At 39.6% G+C, this 18,613-nt stretch overlaps 1 protein-coding gene across 1 annotated transcript in view; it reads right to left on the minus strand.

The window, feature by feature from the left end:
- Positions 1-910: 910 nt before the first annotated feature.
- The window catches only part of Ccdc14 (coiled-coil domain containing 14), a 34,200-nt gene continuing 16,497 nt past the window's right edge, over positions 911-18,613 (minus strand). Inside the window, exons 10-13 of the mRNA XM_059277333.1 lie at positions 10,353-10,423; positions 3,665-3,883; positions 3,452-3,584; positions 911-2,023 (exon numbers count right to left, since the gene is read on the minus strand). Coding sequence (XP_059133316.1) covers positions 1,066-2,023; positions 3,452-3,584; positions 3,665-3,883; positions 10,353-10,423 — 1,381 coding nt within the window. The 3' untranslated portion in view covers positions 911-1,065. The remainder of the gene's footprint in view (positions 2,024-3,451; positions 3,585-3,664; positions 3,884-10,352; positions 10,424-18,613) is intronic.

Consider the following 18,613-nt stretch of genomic DNA (forward strand, 5'->3'; position numbering starts at 1 on the left):
TTTGAATGCCTGAGGCTGCCCAAGTACCAATTCAACTCTACCAGACGGCGACTGTACTGAGTTACCGACAGCACAAGACTTGGCTTCTTGAGTTAGAATGTTCTCTTTACACAGAAAGCGGTCAGAGCAGGCAGTTAAGTGCTGGGGCACGCACACCTGCCATCCCCAAATAATTCTTACTAAAAAACAAAATTATTAAGGTAAAACTTGGTTGTGAGCATTACCTCATAGTCTGACTTTATTTTTGAAAGGTCTTAAAATGTACATTCAGGACAAATATAAATAAAATGCCCAAGATTTAAGGACCGTCTATTAAGGGTACCACCTACATTTCCTTGGGCCAACCAGTGCTTTGCATGAGGTGGGAACACTGGCACCTTTCTCTCTCTCAGAAACGTTAATGCATGTCATCAACAGCATGGCTTGTGACCCAGAGGACCCTGTACAAGCACACTATCACTAAGATGTAAACAACAGGTATTCCAAAGCAGACACACTAACAGCATGGCTTGTGACTCGGAGGACCCCGTACAAGCACACTATCACTAAGATGTAAACAACAGGTATTCCAAAGCAGACACACTAACAGCATGGCTTGTGACCCAGAGGACCCCGTACAAGCACACTATCACTAAGATGTAAACAACAGGTATTCCAAAGCAGACACACTAACAGCATGGCTTGTGACCCGGAGGACCCCGTACAAGCACACTATCACTAAGATGTACACAGTAGATATTCCAAAGCAGACAGGACACTTTAAGGGGCCCGCACCACTGCCCAGCAGTTACCATAAAGACTCTCTCCGTGAAGCAGTGAAACACTACAACACTTGCTTAGTTAGCTACATCTTTCTTCTCTCAGCAACTGTTAATTTCTTAAGAGAATGTGTTCTCATAAGCATCAGGTGTTAAAATATTCTAACAGTAAATTTATTCCATTTATTACTTCATACATAATTAATAGCATAAAATGTTCTCTCTAAGGACACCTAAAATATACTATGAATGCAGCCAAGCTCTACTCTTAAAAAACAAAAAGCACTCAACCAGCTTTCTTCCAAACTCATTTCTCCAGAAGGCCACTCCTCAAGGACTTCTGGAGTCGAGCGATGTTGGCATCCAGTGCTGCCAGGCCATTTCTGAAGTCCTGCTCATCATGAGAAGTGAACGTTGAAAAAGAGGAGATGCTCCAGTCTGACGTCAAGTCAGAATTTAGAAAGCTGACATCACCAACGACATTGCCCTTCACTGGAACACCAAGGCTGTGACAAGCTGATGGCCCAGGATGTGTGGCCTGTTCCTTTGGGTGCTCAGCAGCAGCAGCAGCAGCAGCAGCAGCATTAGCAGCAGAAGCAGGGATCTTATCAATTGCTTCCTTTATTTTCCTGAGGAGCTGCATGTCCTCTGTGTCAGATGTTCTGGAAAGATTCCCCGGTGCTTCTTCTACTTCATTCCGTGAAGAACACGCTACCGGGGCACACAGTCTGTGCTCTCTTTTAGAGGCAAGTGCGCTGTTGCTGGCCGACTGAGTCGTAGCGACACTTCTCATTGGCTGGGGAGACAGTCTCTTAGCAAGTGGTGAATGCTTTGTAGAAGTGCGTCTTGCAAAAGGAATATAAAGCGTACTGTCCACATTACGCTCATCCTCTATTGAAGCAATGGTTGCACACTCTGTATCAGAATCCTCTCCTGAAGCAGCAGCAGCCATTCCAGGCACAGACCCCCCACCCACTGCCCCACTGTCACTCTGTGGAGGGCCCTGTGAGTGCCGCGTGTTTTCATAGGGTCCATGTGGCTCTGTGTCTTCCTCCTTTTGAAGCAGCTCTGAATGTCTACAGCTGTGATTTGTCTCCAGCTTATTTAGGTAGCTCATTATGGAAGTGTGAGGAGGGGCTGGGTCCTGCTGAAGCTGTTGATCATAAATATTCAGAAGTGACTTGGTGAGGTTACTCCCCATCTTGCAGCGGGCAGTGTCCACACTGAGATCCGAGAGCAGCTTGGCCACACTGCTCTGCAAAGTTCTGCCAAGTGAATGCAGTGCAGTAATTACTGTTTGTTTGACCTAATTCTTTAACTCACTCTAATGCTTCTTCTATCCTTTAAAAGAAGAACTTAAGGCAAGTATGAAAATCAGTGTTGGAAGGCTCTGACAACAGAAAATTAAAATAACAAATGACAAAAGAACTTGATTTATATCAATCTACTATCATACATAAAAGTAAAAACTCATAATTTTTTTCTTAAGGTATAGAAATACTTTATTCTTGAGCAACATTGCAAACTGAACCTTTGAGTTAAAAAAAAAATCAGCCTAGTAGGTGGTATGCTAAAGTAAAGCAGAATTTCTATATTAAATTATTAAGTATATTCATAAAACTAAGCATATTATATATAACACATAATTTATATATAATAGACATCTATTTCCCAAAAAAGCTTATAATTAAAAATGAATCATTTGGAATGACAAGCTTCCAGGATCATTAAAGGAACAGTCAGATCTACTGGTTTTCAGGCCTATAATTACTAATTTCTCTGAAATGTTTAAAAGTAGTAGAGCTGGGTAGTGGTGGCACACGCCTTTAATCCCAGCACTCAGGAGGCAGAGGCAGGTGGATCTCTGTGAGTTAGAGGCCAGCCTGGTCTACAGAGTGAGTCCCAGGAAAGGCGCAAAGCTACATAGAGAAACCCTACCCTGTCTCGAAAAACCAAAAAACCAAAAAAAAAAAAAAAAAAAAAACCAAACCATAAATAAATAAAAATAAAATAAAACCAAAAGCCAAAACAACAAAAGTAGTTGAAAATTCAATGATTACTGAATGTCTCAAAAGAAAACTGATTTTTGTAAGGTTTCTATAAAAGTATAAAAAGTAAATAGATTTATTTATTTTGGTAGAGACTGAGTAAAGAATGAAGACATTTTAGGGCCCTTGGCCAAATCTCTCACTTCACTGATGAAATGAAAAACAGAAAGTCAAAGAGGTTAAGTGCCCTACCCAATATCATATGGCATGAGGACTTAACACGCTAGATGTACATCATGAATCATTTTGTGGTCCCCTGACAACTCTATTCATTTCAACTTTATAATTGAGGTTTAGAGGGGCTAAATAATGTGCAGAGAATTACTCAGCTAAAACGTAGTACAGCTGAGAGTCCAGTCAGGTCTCTTTGGTGTCAGAGCTGGGAGTTTAACTATTTCACTATACAGTATCCAGTTCTTTGTGGGAGCCAATTGGTTACCCATAATCTATAACCCCATGGTTTAAAAGAGCCTTGAAACAGGTCTGGAATCTCTAAAGTGAAACAGAACAAAGCATTAGAAATTAAAAGAAAAGGGGGAGGGGGAGGCAAAATAAGAGGAGAGAAAGGAGAAAGAAAGGAGGTCTGTGTGGTTTTATAAAAACATCTAACAAAAGGCCTGGGTTACCCACAGGAAGTGAGTTTACCTGGTTAGTTCTCTAAGTCGGGCAACCTCAGCATCACGCTGGCGTAGTGTTATTCCCAGGATCTGATTTTCCTTTTCTGCAGTCTCTAATTTAAACTGAGAGTTCTTCTCATTGGCCAAGGCTTCCTCCAGTTCTAAAGCAAACAACAGAAAGCCTCTTCAGCACCCTTATCACTCTGGAAACAGACGCTATAACTACAGCTCAAATACACACCAATTTTTACCCTTGTCATCTCAATGTCAAACTGCTGCTTATTCTGAAGAAGAGCTTCCTCTTTGTCTTTAAACAGAATGGTAAATTTCTTGTTTTCCTCTCTCTGGTCTTCTATCACTTTTAGGAGCTCCTCATTTTTACTCTGCAGTGACTCCTGGCTCTTCAGGGACTCTTGCAGTTGGTTCTGCAGTGACACATTCAAGGACTGCAGAGAAAACACTGCAAGATAAACAGCCAACGGTTGCTGCCCAGTTTTTAAACACACCTAAGAAATACCTGCTTTTAGAAAAAGAAAAGCCCCTAAGTTCCCTCTCTCCCTCAACAGTAACAATGCATGAACAATGCTGCATGAATACGAAACATATTTTAAAAAATAAATCATAATGTTTTTCTTCTCCAACTGATAGTTTAGTCATAAATTGTTTTTACCTTTTAAAACAAATGAATAATATATGTGCAAAGTAAATATCTCAAACCACACAAAAAATGCCACAGATGCCACCAAACAATTCTCAATGATATGTCTCTCTCCCCTCATGCTAGCTGTCATACCAGAATCAGTTACTATTAATTTTGGTTACTTTTCTGGAAAATATTTATGTAGACAATGATTTACATAAAATATATATGTAACACAAAAGAACCATACTGTCCCACAGTTCCTAAGTTCACACTTTTCCCTTTGTAGACTGTTAGGTATCAGCCCACAGACATACCACATTCTTTGTCATAGCTATAGAAGTGTGTGGTAGACTTCCATGTAAGGTGGCAGACTAGAAGACTCATCATTGAAATGTGCTGAAGGAGAACAGCAGAAATAACACACACACACACAGTAAGCTCTTGCCCTGCAGAGCTAAGGTCTGTTATGAGCCTAAGGAAGATCTTGTATGGAAGCAGGCAGCAAGAACAAGAATGGAGCTCAAATGAAGTCCTTTCCAGGGGGCTCAATGCCCGCCGAATAGAGCAGCCCAGGAGAGAGCAGTCAAAACTGCACGAAAAGTGCTCTTCACACACACCACACACCACAGCAGAGTGCAGGGGTCCAAGGACACTACCAGGAAATGACTGACAACCTCCCCTCCTACATCTGCCACAACTGCAGGAACACGGAGGCTGCACAGACCAATGGCACCCTCCCTCTCCCCACACAGCACCACGGGAGCCTGCTAGGGTCAGACGGCTCCAAGAACTTCTTCACCTTTCAACTCTGTGCAACCGTGTCGCAATTCACTCTATAAGGCTAGGAACCCCGAGCTCCTAGACTGAGGAACTGTTTTCTGAACTACACACTCACCTCTATCTTATACAAGGCCCATTTAAACACTGCAAATCCTTCAACTAAAAGAATACAGATTATTAAAACAAAAATCAACCAAGCAACAGTAGAGGTGTAAATCTTAGTGCTGTGACATAAGAAACAGAGAGACGCCGGGCGGTGGTGGCGCACGCCTTTAATCCCAGCACTCGGGAGGCAGAGGCAGGTGGATCTCTGTGAGTTCGAGGCCAGCCTGGGCTACCAAGTGAGTCCCAGGAAAGGCGCAAAGCTACACAGAGAAACCCTGTCTCAAAAAACCAAAAAAAAAAAAAAAAAAAAAACAAAAACAAACAAAAAAAAAACCAGACAGACAGACAAACAAAGAAACAAACAAATAATCAAGACAATACAACTCTTCCAAAAGTTCCTAATCCTACAGCAATGACATCTGGTGAGAGTGAGATGAAATCTATAGCAAGGAACTAAAATGACTATGTTTTGGGACTAGAGAAACAGCCATTAAAGAGTGCTTGCTTTCAAAGATAGGAGTTAGGTTCCCACACCCATATTGGGCAGCTTACAACCCCAACACCCTTTTCTGGCCTCCATGGGCACTCATGTGCATGAGCGAGCGTGTGCACACACACACACACACACACACACACACACACACACACACACACGGAAAGGACAGAGCATCTGAGTCAGGGGATTTTCAAGATATACATGACACTCAGAAAAGATCAAACCTACAGGTAATGGGCACAAAAGGAGAAGACTCTCATTCTAAATGCATAGACAGCATTGTTCGGAGAAGTAACATACATTTTCTCAGAATTGGGAAAAGACATGCAGATCCAGATAACCAGGTTATTTAAAATATTGAACAAAGCCAGGAAACAACCTCCTCTTGTTAGAGTATAATTAAAACACTTTCCTAATTAACATTAATTATCAACTTGAGACAGCCTAGAACCACCTGAACAGAGAATCTCAATTGAGCAATTGTCTATCAGATTGGTCTGTAGACGTGTCTGTGAGGGACAGTCTTGATTGTTAATTGATGTAGGAAAACCCAGCCCACCGTGGGCAGCATCATTCCCTATGCAGGTACTCTCAGGCTACAGAAGCAAGCTAGCTAATAATGAGCCAGAAAGCAGCGTTCCTTCAGTGGTTCTTGCCTTGACTTCTTTCTCTCAGGAATGGAGCATGACCTGGAAGCACGGGTCAAGTACAGTTTCCTCCCCTAGGCTGGTTTTGGTGACAGTGTTTTATCACAGCAACAGAAAATAGAATAAACACACTGAATATACAGAACAAAGAGCAAACTGAAATCAGCAAGAAAGGAAATCATATACAAAAGCAGGCCCATCAGAATAACAGAAGATTTGTGAACTAAAACATCAAAAGCCAGGAGGGCCTAGAAAGATAAATTTCAAGTTCTGAAGAATAGCATTTGCCAACACAGATGACTTACCAACAAAATTATCTATCATAATTGAAAAAAATAATAAAAACTTTCCATGATAAAAATAGACTAAAGGACCAGGCAGTGGTGGCACACGCCTTTAATCCAGCATTGGGAAGGCAGAGGCAGGTAGATCTCTGTGAGTTCAAGGCCAACCTGATCTAAAAAGTTAGTTCTAAGACAGTCAAGGCTACACAGAGAAACCCTGTCTCAAAAAACTAGAAAAAAAACAAATCAAAACAACAACAAAAAACAAAAACAAAAATAGACTAAAGGAATTTGTGACTCCTAAGCAAATTCTACAGAAGATGCTTGAAAGAATCTTTGACTGAAGAAAACTACAGTTCTACCTATGAGGTCACAAGAAAGAATAAAGCATGCTAGAATGATAATTAAACAACAAAGGAATAAAACTAAACACAGCAAAATACAGTAATTAATACACACCTTTCAATAATAACCCTGAATACCAATGTGGAGCCAACTCCCTAAATCAAAAGACTGGTAGATTGGATCAAAGGGCAGGAATCATCTAAGTACTGACTCCCAGAAATGCACCTCACCACAAAAGACAGACACTACTTTAGGGTAAAAGAATGAAGGAAAGTATAAACAAATGAGAAATTGCACCTAGGAAACAAGGGTCACTATTCTAGTACCTGGCAAAACTGACTTCAAACCAAAACTAGTAAAATAAATAAATAAATAAATAAATAAATAAATAAATAAATGTCACTTCATATAGATTAAGAGAACAATCTATCAAGAGGATATTAAGATTTTAAATGTATGTGCCTGGATTCCAGGTGTACCCAACCTCATAAAACTTGATGTAAAATCAGAGATGAACTCCAATGTAGCAGCAGTGGCTGATTTTAATACCCCCCCCACCCATAAATTGATAGGTCATCCCAACAAAAATTAAACAAAAATACCTGAGTCACATGATATCACAGATCAAACGGACTTAACAGATATCTACAGAACATCCCATCCAAACACTACAGAAAACACTTGTTTTTTTTCTCAGCAGCTCATGGAATGTTCTCTAAAATAGATCAGATATTAGGATGCAAAACAACTCTTAACAAATACAGGAAAACTTAAACAATGCCTAGAATCATATCTGATCACAACAGAATAAGACTACAAATCAACAAGAGAAACCCCAGAGAATGCACAAACTGCAGGCTAGCTGGGCGGGTAGGGGAGGAGACACCTATAGTCAGTCAGTCATACCTGCAACTGGACCTGGTATGCTACCTGCTACCAGGTATACTGACCTGCTAGGCAAGACGTGCCCACTAAAGAGTACAGAACTGTAATGGGGTAGCCAACCACTTTCTGATTGGATCTGCGGCCTGCTGCACAGGAGGGAATTCTTACTGTTAACCGTATGAATGGAGAGGTCATAGGCCCTAGTGGGAACTTGCTTATTGTTGTTTTGCTAAATGGTTACACTGTCAAACTATCCTCTAAATATTTATGTTTATACTTATAGATCTGTGCTGTTCTCAACCTTGGTCAGAGAAGCTTCTTTTTGCAGTGGGGGAACACTTAATGCAGAGACTCATAACTGGCCAAAGTGCTGGGAATAAGTGACTGTGAATGGCCAGCCATAAACGCGACATCTACATTAATCCCACTCCCCAGGCTCTGGGAATGGAAGAGGGGGCAGAAAGAATGCAGGAGCTAGAGGATGAGGAGGAGTGCTGTGGAGGTCGTCTTCTGGACACCACATGGCCACTGCACTCATAAACACACAGCAGCTATGGTTACCTGCACAAGATCAAACCAGTCAAAATGCTACCCTGAATAGGGGAGGGACTCATGGGCCCTACCCCTCATGGAGAAGCTATTTGTAGTTGATGGATCCTGAGGGTTGAGTTGGGGGAATGCCATTGGTAGGTTGCCATGCTATGGTAGAAGGCCACACAGCCATGCACTTGGGGGCAACACTAACTCAACTCAGAGGGTTTTTTTAAAAAAAGAAGAGGACATGAAGTTGGGCAGGGGATGTGTTGGGAGGCTTCCTGGGGGAGTTAGAAGCGTGGACTTCATGAAAATGCATTGTATGTATACACAAAATTCTCAAAGAATAAATGAAATGACCTGAAAGTATATGGCAACATTTTGTTTATCTAGTGCAGTCTTAAGTGACTGCTTACTGTGTGTGAATCACTATTAGAATCTGGATATGCAGCAGTGAGCACTACAGACAAGGTCCCTCATCTCATGGAGCTGGTAGTAAACAGATTATTAGACAGTAATAAATACTCTCCAAAGAAGTCCACTAAGGTAAATGATTAAGAGAGTACAAAGAGATAAGGTACTTAGAGTAGCAACCACTGATTCCCACTTCCATAACGGCCTTCCCTCTGGCCTTCCTCTTACCCACATCTTGTTAACAGTAGAACCAGAATGAACTATCAGAAGTTACTCTGAAGTTAAGCACTTTTGAAAAGTGCTTGCTCTGTTGGTTGCTCAAATTTTTTCCCTGCTTTGTAAGAGATAATTATACATTAAAAGAAAATATGCCTCTGTTATGTCATATATTATATGTTATATATTCTTTATTTTGTTGATACTTTTTGAATATACTTTATCATTCAGAAATTGAAAAAAAATCTAAGGCATCAATCTACTTCTTTGTAATATCACATTTATATTAGACTCAAGAGGAAAACTCTGAGAACATTAAAAAGAGTTCTCATCTGCTCTTATACTCTTGTTTTTCTCTATGAAGCTCTGTGATCCATAAAGACAATTTGGTATTCACCTTGTAGTTCCAGTGACTGAGTAAGGAAGATCAACTGATCCTAGAAGTCTAAGAGTAGCCTGAGCAACACAGTAAGATCCCCATTTAGAATAAAACAAGAGAAATTTGACAATATCTGTCTAAACAGCAACTCTATATACACTTTGGCTCAGTAATTCTATTAGAAATCTATCCTGTAAAATGCATATGTATGTGCACAGACACTGGTACAAGGATTTTCATGTCATTGTTGTTCACATCGTGGAAAAGCTGGAAGCACCCAAATTTCTTTCAGAAGATCTTAAATATAGTAGAAACAACAAGCAGAGAACTTAAGTGGTTATTTAAGATGTATGCATATTTATTAACTTGTTTTCTCAAGATAGGGTCTTACTGTGTTGTGGAATATTAGTTGAAGATGTGTTACATTCATTTATGCTGTGGAATATTTGTTTAAAGATGTAAAGATGTGTTGCATTCTTTTATGTTGCATTTGTTTAACTCTGTGAAGCTGTGTTACTGTGCCTGTCTAAAACACCTGATTGGTCTAATAAAGAGCTAATGGCCGTAGCAAGGCAGGAGACTACGCAGGGCTGGCAGACAGAGAGGATAAACAGAAGGAGAAAGAGAGAAGATGGAAGAGTGAGAGAAGGAGAAGAGGACACTCAAGGGGTCAGCCACCCAGCTACACAGCCACCCGTGGAGTAAGAAGTAAGAAAGACATACAGAAATACAGAAAGATAAAAGCTCAGAGGCAAAAGATATGTGGGGTAATTTTAAGTTAGAAAAGCTGGCTAGAAACAAGCCAAGCTAAGGCCAGGCATTCATAAGAAAGAGTAAGGCTCCATGTGATTTATTTGGGAGCTGGGTGTCAGGCCCCTTAAAAGAGCAAAGAGATAAAGAGTGAAAAAAAAAAAAAAAAAAAAAAAAAAAAAAAAACAACCAACAACATTACTGCATACAGTTCTGGCTGGAGTAGTACTAGATATGTTGCCCAGGCTGGCCTCAAACTTGTTGGCAATCCTTTTACCTCATAAATACTGGGATTACAAGTATACCTAATAACTGTCTTAAATTGTAATACAATTATTCCTAATTTTAAAGTTGATAAAAAGACAAAGTAATTGAGAAATCACAAGTCTGCACCAACATTTCCAGCGTGACAAAGACTTCAGTTTCAATCCTTAAAAGTTCTTTTACCTACATTCAAGGTTACCAGGTGCCTTTGGAGTTTTCTCTTCTTCTCTGAGGCGCTGATTCAAAATTCTTAGTTGTCTAAAAGAAATAATGAAGATCTATAAGAATCCTAAACCCATTTTACAGTACACATCTGATACCCTATTAAAAATAAATCTACCAAAACAGACAAACATTATCATCACCAGTCCATCTCAAACCTCAAACCAAACACATAATCTAAATGAACAAACGAGAAAAACGTACTATTTAGGGGCCCATTTTGAACATAGCATCCCCTGCCCCCAACAAGTGCCTTTTACATCTATATACCATATATATATATATATATACACATATACATACATATATATATATATATAGAGAGAGAGAGAGAGAGAGAGAGAGAGAGAGAGAGAGTCTCAATCAAATTTCCAAGACTAGCCTTAAACTTGTAACCTTCTTGCTGTAGTATCTTGAGTAGCTGGGACTACAGGTCTGCATCACAGACCCAGGACAGGTAGTTGCAGAATTGTTCAGGACATCATAAATCCTGCCCCAAGACTGTCCTGGAACTCACAATGGCTTCAACTTCAGATTGTCCTACTTTCAAGTGCTGGGACGATACTCATGCACCACCATGTCCAGCTGTTTCCTTTGTCTGCCTTATCTTTACCTTCACATCTCCTCTTTCGAAATAATGTGTGTGTGTGTGTATACCCATTTATGTATACATACACATATACAGTATCCTTATATATAAACTACATATACTGTAGTTTATCTTTTAAAATAGCTGTCATTGCTGTCAACTAGAATACCTGTAGGTACCAACTACCAGACATATTTCTGCTTCATGTTTGTCATACATTAACAAAGTTGGGACACATAAATCTATGCTTCCAGTAATTTCATTATTAGATGGAAAAGTTAATAGCTACTTGATGAGAATGTTGGCTTCAACTCTGTCTTCACAATACATACCTGCTTCACAAACAAGAATTTTTAAGTAGGCACCGATAAGGACAAAGCAAAAACTCTCTGGTATTTAGTATCTTTTCAGAACTAGAAACTTTCTGAACTAATGAATTTGATTTAGTTACTGAATCTAAAATGATAGTACCCTTACCAAATACCATTCACAAGTATTAATTCTGGATAGATTAAAGAGTTAAGAACATAAAATATACCAATAACACAAAATCTAACAACACAAATTTTTTAAGGAAATACAAATAATCTTTAACTAAGGAAGGCATCCTTGAGCAAGACTCAAAACCCAACAACCACCAAATAAAGAATATAAAGTTTAAACACATCACAATTTGAAGCTTGTTTTAGAATTGAAGTCCTGGAAAAAGGTAGATAAGCAATTCATCTAAGAAATCTAAGAAAACTAAATTACTTATAAGCATTTTAAAAAATGCTTAGCTTGGGGATGGGGGATGGCTTTACAGAAATAAAGGACCTGAGTTTGAATTTCTAGTGCTCACATGAGAAGCTGGACATAGTGGAATGACACTCACCACTGGCCTCCACATGTACATATATACATGAATATACAGAACACACACATACACACACACACACACACACACACACACACACACTAAAAACATACACAAAAATATAAAATAAAAGGAAACAGCTCTTCATTAGTATAGGGAAATTTTCTCAGTCAGTGGGAATTTACTGTAACCATTTGGATGACAGTTTGGCAATATCCAAGCTATGAAATACATATCATCTTTGACAAGAAGGTTTTTAAAATTAATTTCATTTTATGTGTATGGGTGTTTTGCCTGCATGTCTGTGCACCACATGTACGCCTGGTGTCACGGGAGGGTGTCAGACCCTCTGGAACTGGAGTTACAGATGGTTATCACTGTCATGTGGGTGCTGGGTATCAAACCTGGGTCTTCTGCAAGAGCAGCAAATATTGGTAACCACTAAGTCATCTCTCAATTCCTGGACAAGCTAGTTTTACCTATAGGTTATTTACTCTGAGAAATAGTTATATATATACAAAAGCATATAAAACATTATAGATATATACAAGATATACACTGTAACAGCTGATGAGAAACTGAAAACAACTTAAGATGTGATCCAAGTTATGGTTCATTCATATGATGAAATACTAACATACATTGAAAAAGAATAGGATATACATATGTACTGACATAGAAAGATCACCAAAAAGGACTTGGGAATAGTTCAGTGATAGGGCACTTTTGAGGCATGTACAAGGCCTTGGGTTCAATATCTACCATTGGGGAGAAAAAAAAAAAAAAACCTCTAAGACACACTATAAAGTAAAAAAGAACGAGTAGCAAACAGAACACTTATATTTTTTCTAAAGGGTTTTCTCAATAACAAAACATGTAGATCTGGAAAAGGCAGAACAGAGTGACCCAGAATATAAAACAGAATGCCTCTTCTGGTATCTTCCAGAAAACCAGCAGGCATCTTCTATGGTAAAATGTTTTTTTGTTTGTTTGTTTGTTTTTTTAAACAATCTTTTTGCATGCTGCTGTTCAGGTTCTTCTCTTTTGAAACATCAGCCAATTTGAACTTTCTATTACTTATTACAAGCCTCCCATCTCCACCCTTGTCCTCTAAGTATGATACTTTCCCATTTGCCCTTAAAAAAATAAGGTGTGGCAGGCCCGGGGATGGTTCAGTGGGTGAGAAAGCGTATTGTGTAAGCATGTGGAACTGAGTTTGAACCCCACCATGCAAAAAAGTTGGGAATGGCTGTGCATGACCTTAACCCCAGCACTTGGAGGTGGAGACAGGAGCTCACTGGCCAGCTAGCCTAGCAAAAGTCTTCTGGTTCAGCTTCAGGTCCTACTTTTTTTTTTTTTTTTTTTTTTTTGAGACAGGGTTTCTCTGTGTAGTTTTGTGCCTTTCCTGGAACTCACTTGGTAGCCCAGGCTGGCCTCAAACTCAGAGATCCGCCTGGCTCTGCCTCCCGAGTGCTGGGATTAAAGGCGTGCGCCACCACCGCCCAGCTTGGGTCCTATCTTAACGGAATAAGATAGAGAACCATAGAGGAAGGCACTCCACATCTTCATCTGGTCTCCACATGAGTGCCTGTACACAGCACTCTCATCCTCATTCTCTCTCTCTCTCTCTCTCTCTCTCTCTCTCTCTCTCTCTCTCTCTCTCCTCTCTTTCACACACACACACACACACACACACACACACACACACACACACATACACTTTAAAATGTGGTATGGAGAGAAACTCTGTTATCCCACCCAGAGTATGCCAATTTATGTATTTACTTATTTGTTCCTTATTATCATGTGTTTCCCAGAATCCCACTTTCCCCTGGGGCTCTCAAGGACCCTGTTCCCCTCAGTTCTGTGTCTGCAGCTTCATCTCCTTTGCTGAGGTGCACCCTGAAACTCCTCCCACATTTATGAACACACCCCTTTAAGCCCAATTGTACCAGTAGCCATTCTTTTCTCTCTTATTCTCTGCTTTTAAATTTTTGCTGTTTTATAAATAATCTCTCAGAAATAGATATTACATATACTATTTTAAATGTGTCCAATTTAAATGTATTTGATTTTAACAAAAGTCAGATGACATTTAAGTAAATATTCTTTAGTTTACTTTTATGTAACTGTATAAAGGAAAAGCATATGTACACTAATCTACATATATTTAAAGTGCATTTTGTCGTAAGTGTGATAAACCCTCACCATAGTAAGATCCACATCATTTTGAGTTTCCTCAGGCCACTTTCATACTCCTCCTTTCCTGGACAGACAACTAACCATGGTTTAGACTGGTTTCATTTTCTAGGATTTTATAGAAATGGAATCTTGAAATATATATGCTGACATCCTGGCCTTTTCTTCTCAGTATAACAATTCTCAAGTTCATCCATTCTGTTGCATGTATCAACAATTCCTTCTTCTATTGCTCAGTAGCACTATAAACCCCTGTCAACAGACACTTCACTTGTCTCCTATGAACACTCTGCACGTTTTTTATGGGCACATGTGCTTTCATTTCTGAGGCGATGCTGGATCACATGACAAATGTATGCATCACTTCTAAGACACTACCAAACATGTTACCAAAGCACTCCTACCATTTTACATTCCTACGAGCCAAGACAGAAGCTCCTCCACATCCTCACTAATACTGGTTTGCTCTTTTGATTGCTGCTATTCCAGTGAGTACGCCAGGATGTTTCATTGTGCCCCTAATTTGCAGGTTCCTAGTGGTTAATGATGATAACTATCCTTTCTGTGTTCTTACTTGATGTCATGAATTAGAACCCTAGGCTGCACACATGCCATGCAAGTGGTCTCCTACTAGGCCACATCCTCAACCCAAGCCTTGTTTTGTTTTATAGAATTAATTACTATCTATTTATTTAGAGCAAGGGTCTTCCTGTGTAGGATTTACCTTGAATTTAGGATTATCCTTGCTTCCAACTTCCACCTTTCAAGTGCAGGTATGTGTTACCAAGCCTGGCTCTGTGTGTTTTCTGTAATAAAGTTTCTGTTCAAATATTTTACCCATTTTTAAAACAACACAAAATAGAGCTACAACATAGAGTTGTAATAGTTCTTTATACAGCCTAGATATAAGTTCTTTGTAAGATATGTTTTGCACACATTTTTTTTTCACAGTCTGTTCATTGCCTCTTCATTTTGGGTTAATAGTGTTTAAATTTTTGAAAAAATAAAAATTTTAAATTTTGAATTTCAATGTACTTCTTCTAGTTTATATTTTGGGATTATATTTAAGAAATCTTCTCCAGTGCAAGATACTGGACTCTCCCTATGCTTACTTCCACCAGCTTTTGTACACTGTTATTCATTGTAAGTTAACTTGTATATGGTATGATGTAACGGTTGCCATTCCCTATTTAGTTCAATTTAAAAGAGTATAGTGTGTGTGTGTGTGTGTGTGTGTGTGTGTGTGTGTGTGTGATGTACATAATTACATGTATGGAGGCACAAGTGCTGATGCATATGCACCTACAGTGTGAGTGAGCATATGGACTGAGGTTCATGTTGGGTGTCTTCCCGATCATTCTCCATTTCGATGAGGAAGGGTCTGTCCCTGAACCAGAGCTCTCTGACTCTGCTAGTGTAGCTAGTAGCTTGCTCAGGATCCCCTGTCTCTGTCTCCCTAGCTAGAGGCCACTAGGTCCATATGGAATTTTATGTAAGTACTGGAGATACAAATGCAGATCCTCATAAGTGTAGCAAGTGCTTTTATCCCCAGGCCTCCAAAACATTATTTTTGAGCTTGTAGTGTAAATCAGTGGTAGAGAGCTTACACATTATATGCAAAGCCCCAGGATTCATCCCAGAACTCCCTCTCCCCTCCACACACCCCCCACACCTCCCCACACCTACCCCCACCCACCCCCACACACACATGTACGCACACATCAAGGAACAGGGGACAATGATGAGACACAAAATGTAAAGTGTTTGGAAAAGAGAAGTAAGACTGTTAGAAGATGTTGAACTATTAATCAGAAATTAAAATGGGGAGGAAAAAAACCAGAAGCTCCAAACCAATACAACAATTTAGTCTTCATATGACCCCAGTTTGAGCGGCCTGCAACATTCTAGACTTCACATCTGCCTGTTCACGGTTTTGTTGGTTTCTAATGGGGCTCTCACTGCTGCAAGTTTTTCTTTTACTCTGACCTTACCGAGCTCACTTTTCTTCTCTCTTTACTCTTTTCCTTTTGTATGCTCTCTCTCTCTCTCTCTCTCTCTCTCTCTCTCTCTCTCTCTCTCTCTCTCTCTCTCATAGAGAGCCAGCTACAGACTATGGAACGCTGTTTGAGATTCACTTCATTTGGGGGGTTGATTTTTGTCTTAAGAAGTCTATTCTCCACCTACCTCTGTCCTTGCTGTCGCACTGTTCTGAATGTTACATACAGTCCCTCCTGTCATCTTTTCTACCTGTGGCTTGTATCTTAGTGTTCTTGTGACTTCCCTTACTGCCCCTCCCTAGGGTTTTCACGGCTGCTTTTCTTTTGTTCTTTTCTTGTAAGGCTGTAATACCCCACAATTCCCCTTGTACTGTGCTCGTGGTCTATACCTGCTTGGTGAAGTCATCAGTTACAGTCTAAAAACAAATTACTTGCATTTAGCTACCATCTTCTCCAATGATTACAAGGACAGACCTATATTCGAAGCTCTGTACAAACGTTCAAATTCCCAAATCTGTATTTCTAGCTTGAATCTTGTTCTTATGTTCTAGACTTATGTTTGTCCAGACAACAGAGTATACCTGAATTTTAACTCACTGGCTTTCCCGCCACTTCTCCTAACTACAAAATAAAGTGTGTGAGGGGACAATCAAACAAATGCACTCTTCTCTGGAGGTACTATTTTACCATCTATCAAGAAGACAAGACAAGTCAGCAGCACATGCCTTTAATCCCAGCACTCAAGATGTAAAGTCTCTCTGGGAATTTGAGGCCAGCCTGGTCTACAGAGCAAGTTACAGGACAGCCAGGGCTACACAGATAAACCCTGTCTTAAAAAAACCACAAAAAAAGACAAACATCTTAATGGCATCCTTAACTCTGCCCATTTGCTCTCAAACTGTTGTGCTCTGTCTGAACTCTAATGAGCTTATATTTGAGTCTGCAATCAGGAAGTGACCATAAATTCTAAGTCATCTTATAAATATTAAGGTATTCTCTAGACTAACGGTTCTTAATACGAGATAATACTCTACTCTGAACCTCCATCCAGGATGTTTTGGGATGTACTAGGGGCTCTATAGTTACAGATTACAGATACCTTGTGGGTTGGGAACAGGAAGAATAAACGGAGACAATTGTGTTGCAAATATCGCATATGCTCTGGACATTAAAATGCCCAACGTACCCTAGAAGCAAGGCACCTAGCAGTTTTTCTTTTTCCCACCAGATGGCAATACTCTTCAAGTTGTGTGGGGGTTGAGTGGGGAGGGAAATGACTTTCTAGTTAAAAACAAGTAGTTTACAAATGTCTACAAAGAAAAAAAAATGAAAATCACTTCTAAATAAGCCTACCCATTCTAGTTTTTATTCATAATGAGATTTATGAATGATTCTTTCCAAATAAAGATTACAAAATAGCATAAAATTCCCACACCACTACTGGAAGCCTCAGTCTATTCTAAGGAACTCTAAAAAATTCTTCATTTCTCGGGAACTTTATTCTTTAAAAGGTCAAGTAACTAACAGTGGCAAGAGAATGTTATACACTCTTTTCTCCCTAAGGACAGACAGCTAAAAGGCTCTAGGGTCAATTCCAAAGAAACAGATACCAGATAACTTAGAAAAACTAAAGCCAACCGGTGACAAGTGAAGGAGCAGGCCTCCCTCATGAGTGGTTTATAGTGAACTGCGACAGCATTCTAATGTTCTGAGGGTGGCAGTGAGAGCCAATGGCATTTCCATAATGCTAAAATGGTAATATTCTCAGACGAGGTGCTGGTATGCTTAAGAAACCAATTATGTGATATCACTCTTTTAAATAACAGGCATTTATTAGTATTATTCTTTTTGCTGTGCAAAATATACCTAAAGAATGACCCTCAATTAAGTTAGTCTCTACTTCCTCACGGAGTTACTGTAGAAGCCCATAGCTAAGATCTGGGACTCTAAAACCAAATCGCCTTGGAATTAAGTCCTGACTCCCTCAATTCCTAAATACACAACTTTGAACAAGTCACATAACCTTTCCAAGCCTTGGTGTCCTCATCTCCAAATGAAAATGGCGTAATAATTCATACAGCTACTGGGAGGACTCGTGACAGCACATATGAAGAACAATAGCCCAGCACATGACAAACATTCAATAATGTTAGGAGTAACTGCTATCCATTCCATATTACTTATTCTTGATCTTAATTTCGAAAGATTTATACTGTTACAGGGACCCCTCAGACAGGACTGATGACATTATGACAACATTATTAGCACTTAAATGCAGCAACTCTATCCACAAATGATCTCATGATGATCCTAAGCAAGTAAATCACACTAGATGTCATCTCTGTAGGCTACAGACCCACGAATTTAAACTACTCTCCAACTAGGAATCCTTTACAGCTTTTAAGTTTCTTGAAAAATGTGTGTGGGTCCCTGCAAGTCCCATCTATCCTCACGGTAACACTTGTCAAGGTGCATTCACAATGCTGAGCTACAGAAGCATCTGAAAACGAACTCCAGTGTACAGTATATCAACAGATCCTGGACTATAAGCTTTAGTGGTCACCACAGAAACACTCAAAGTTAAA

Source organism: Peromyscus eremicus, chromosome 12 (genome assembly GCF_949786415.1).
Source record: "Peromyscus eremicus chromosome 12, PerEre_H2_v1, whole genome shotgun sequence".
In the NCBI taxonomy this organism is placed as follows: Eukaryota; Metazoa; Chordata; class Mammalia; order Rodentia; family Cricetidae; genus Peromyscus; species Peromyscus eremicus.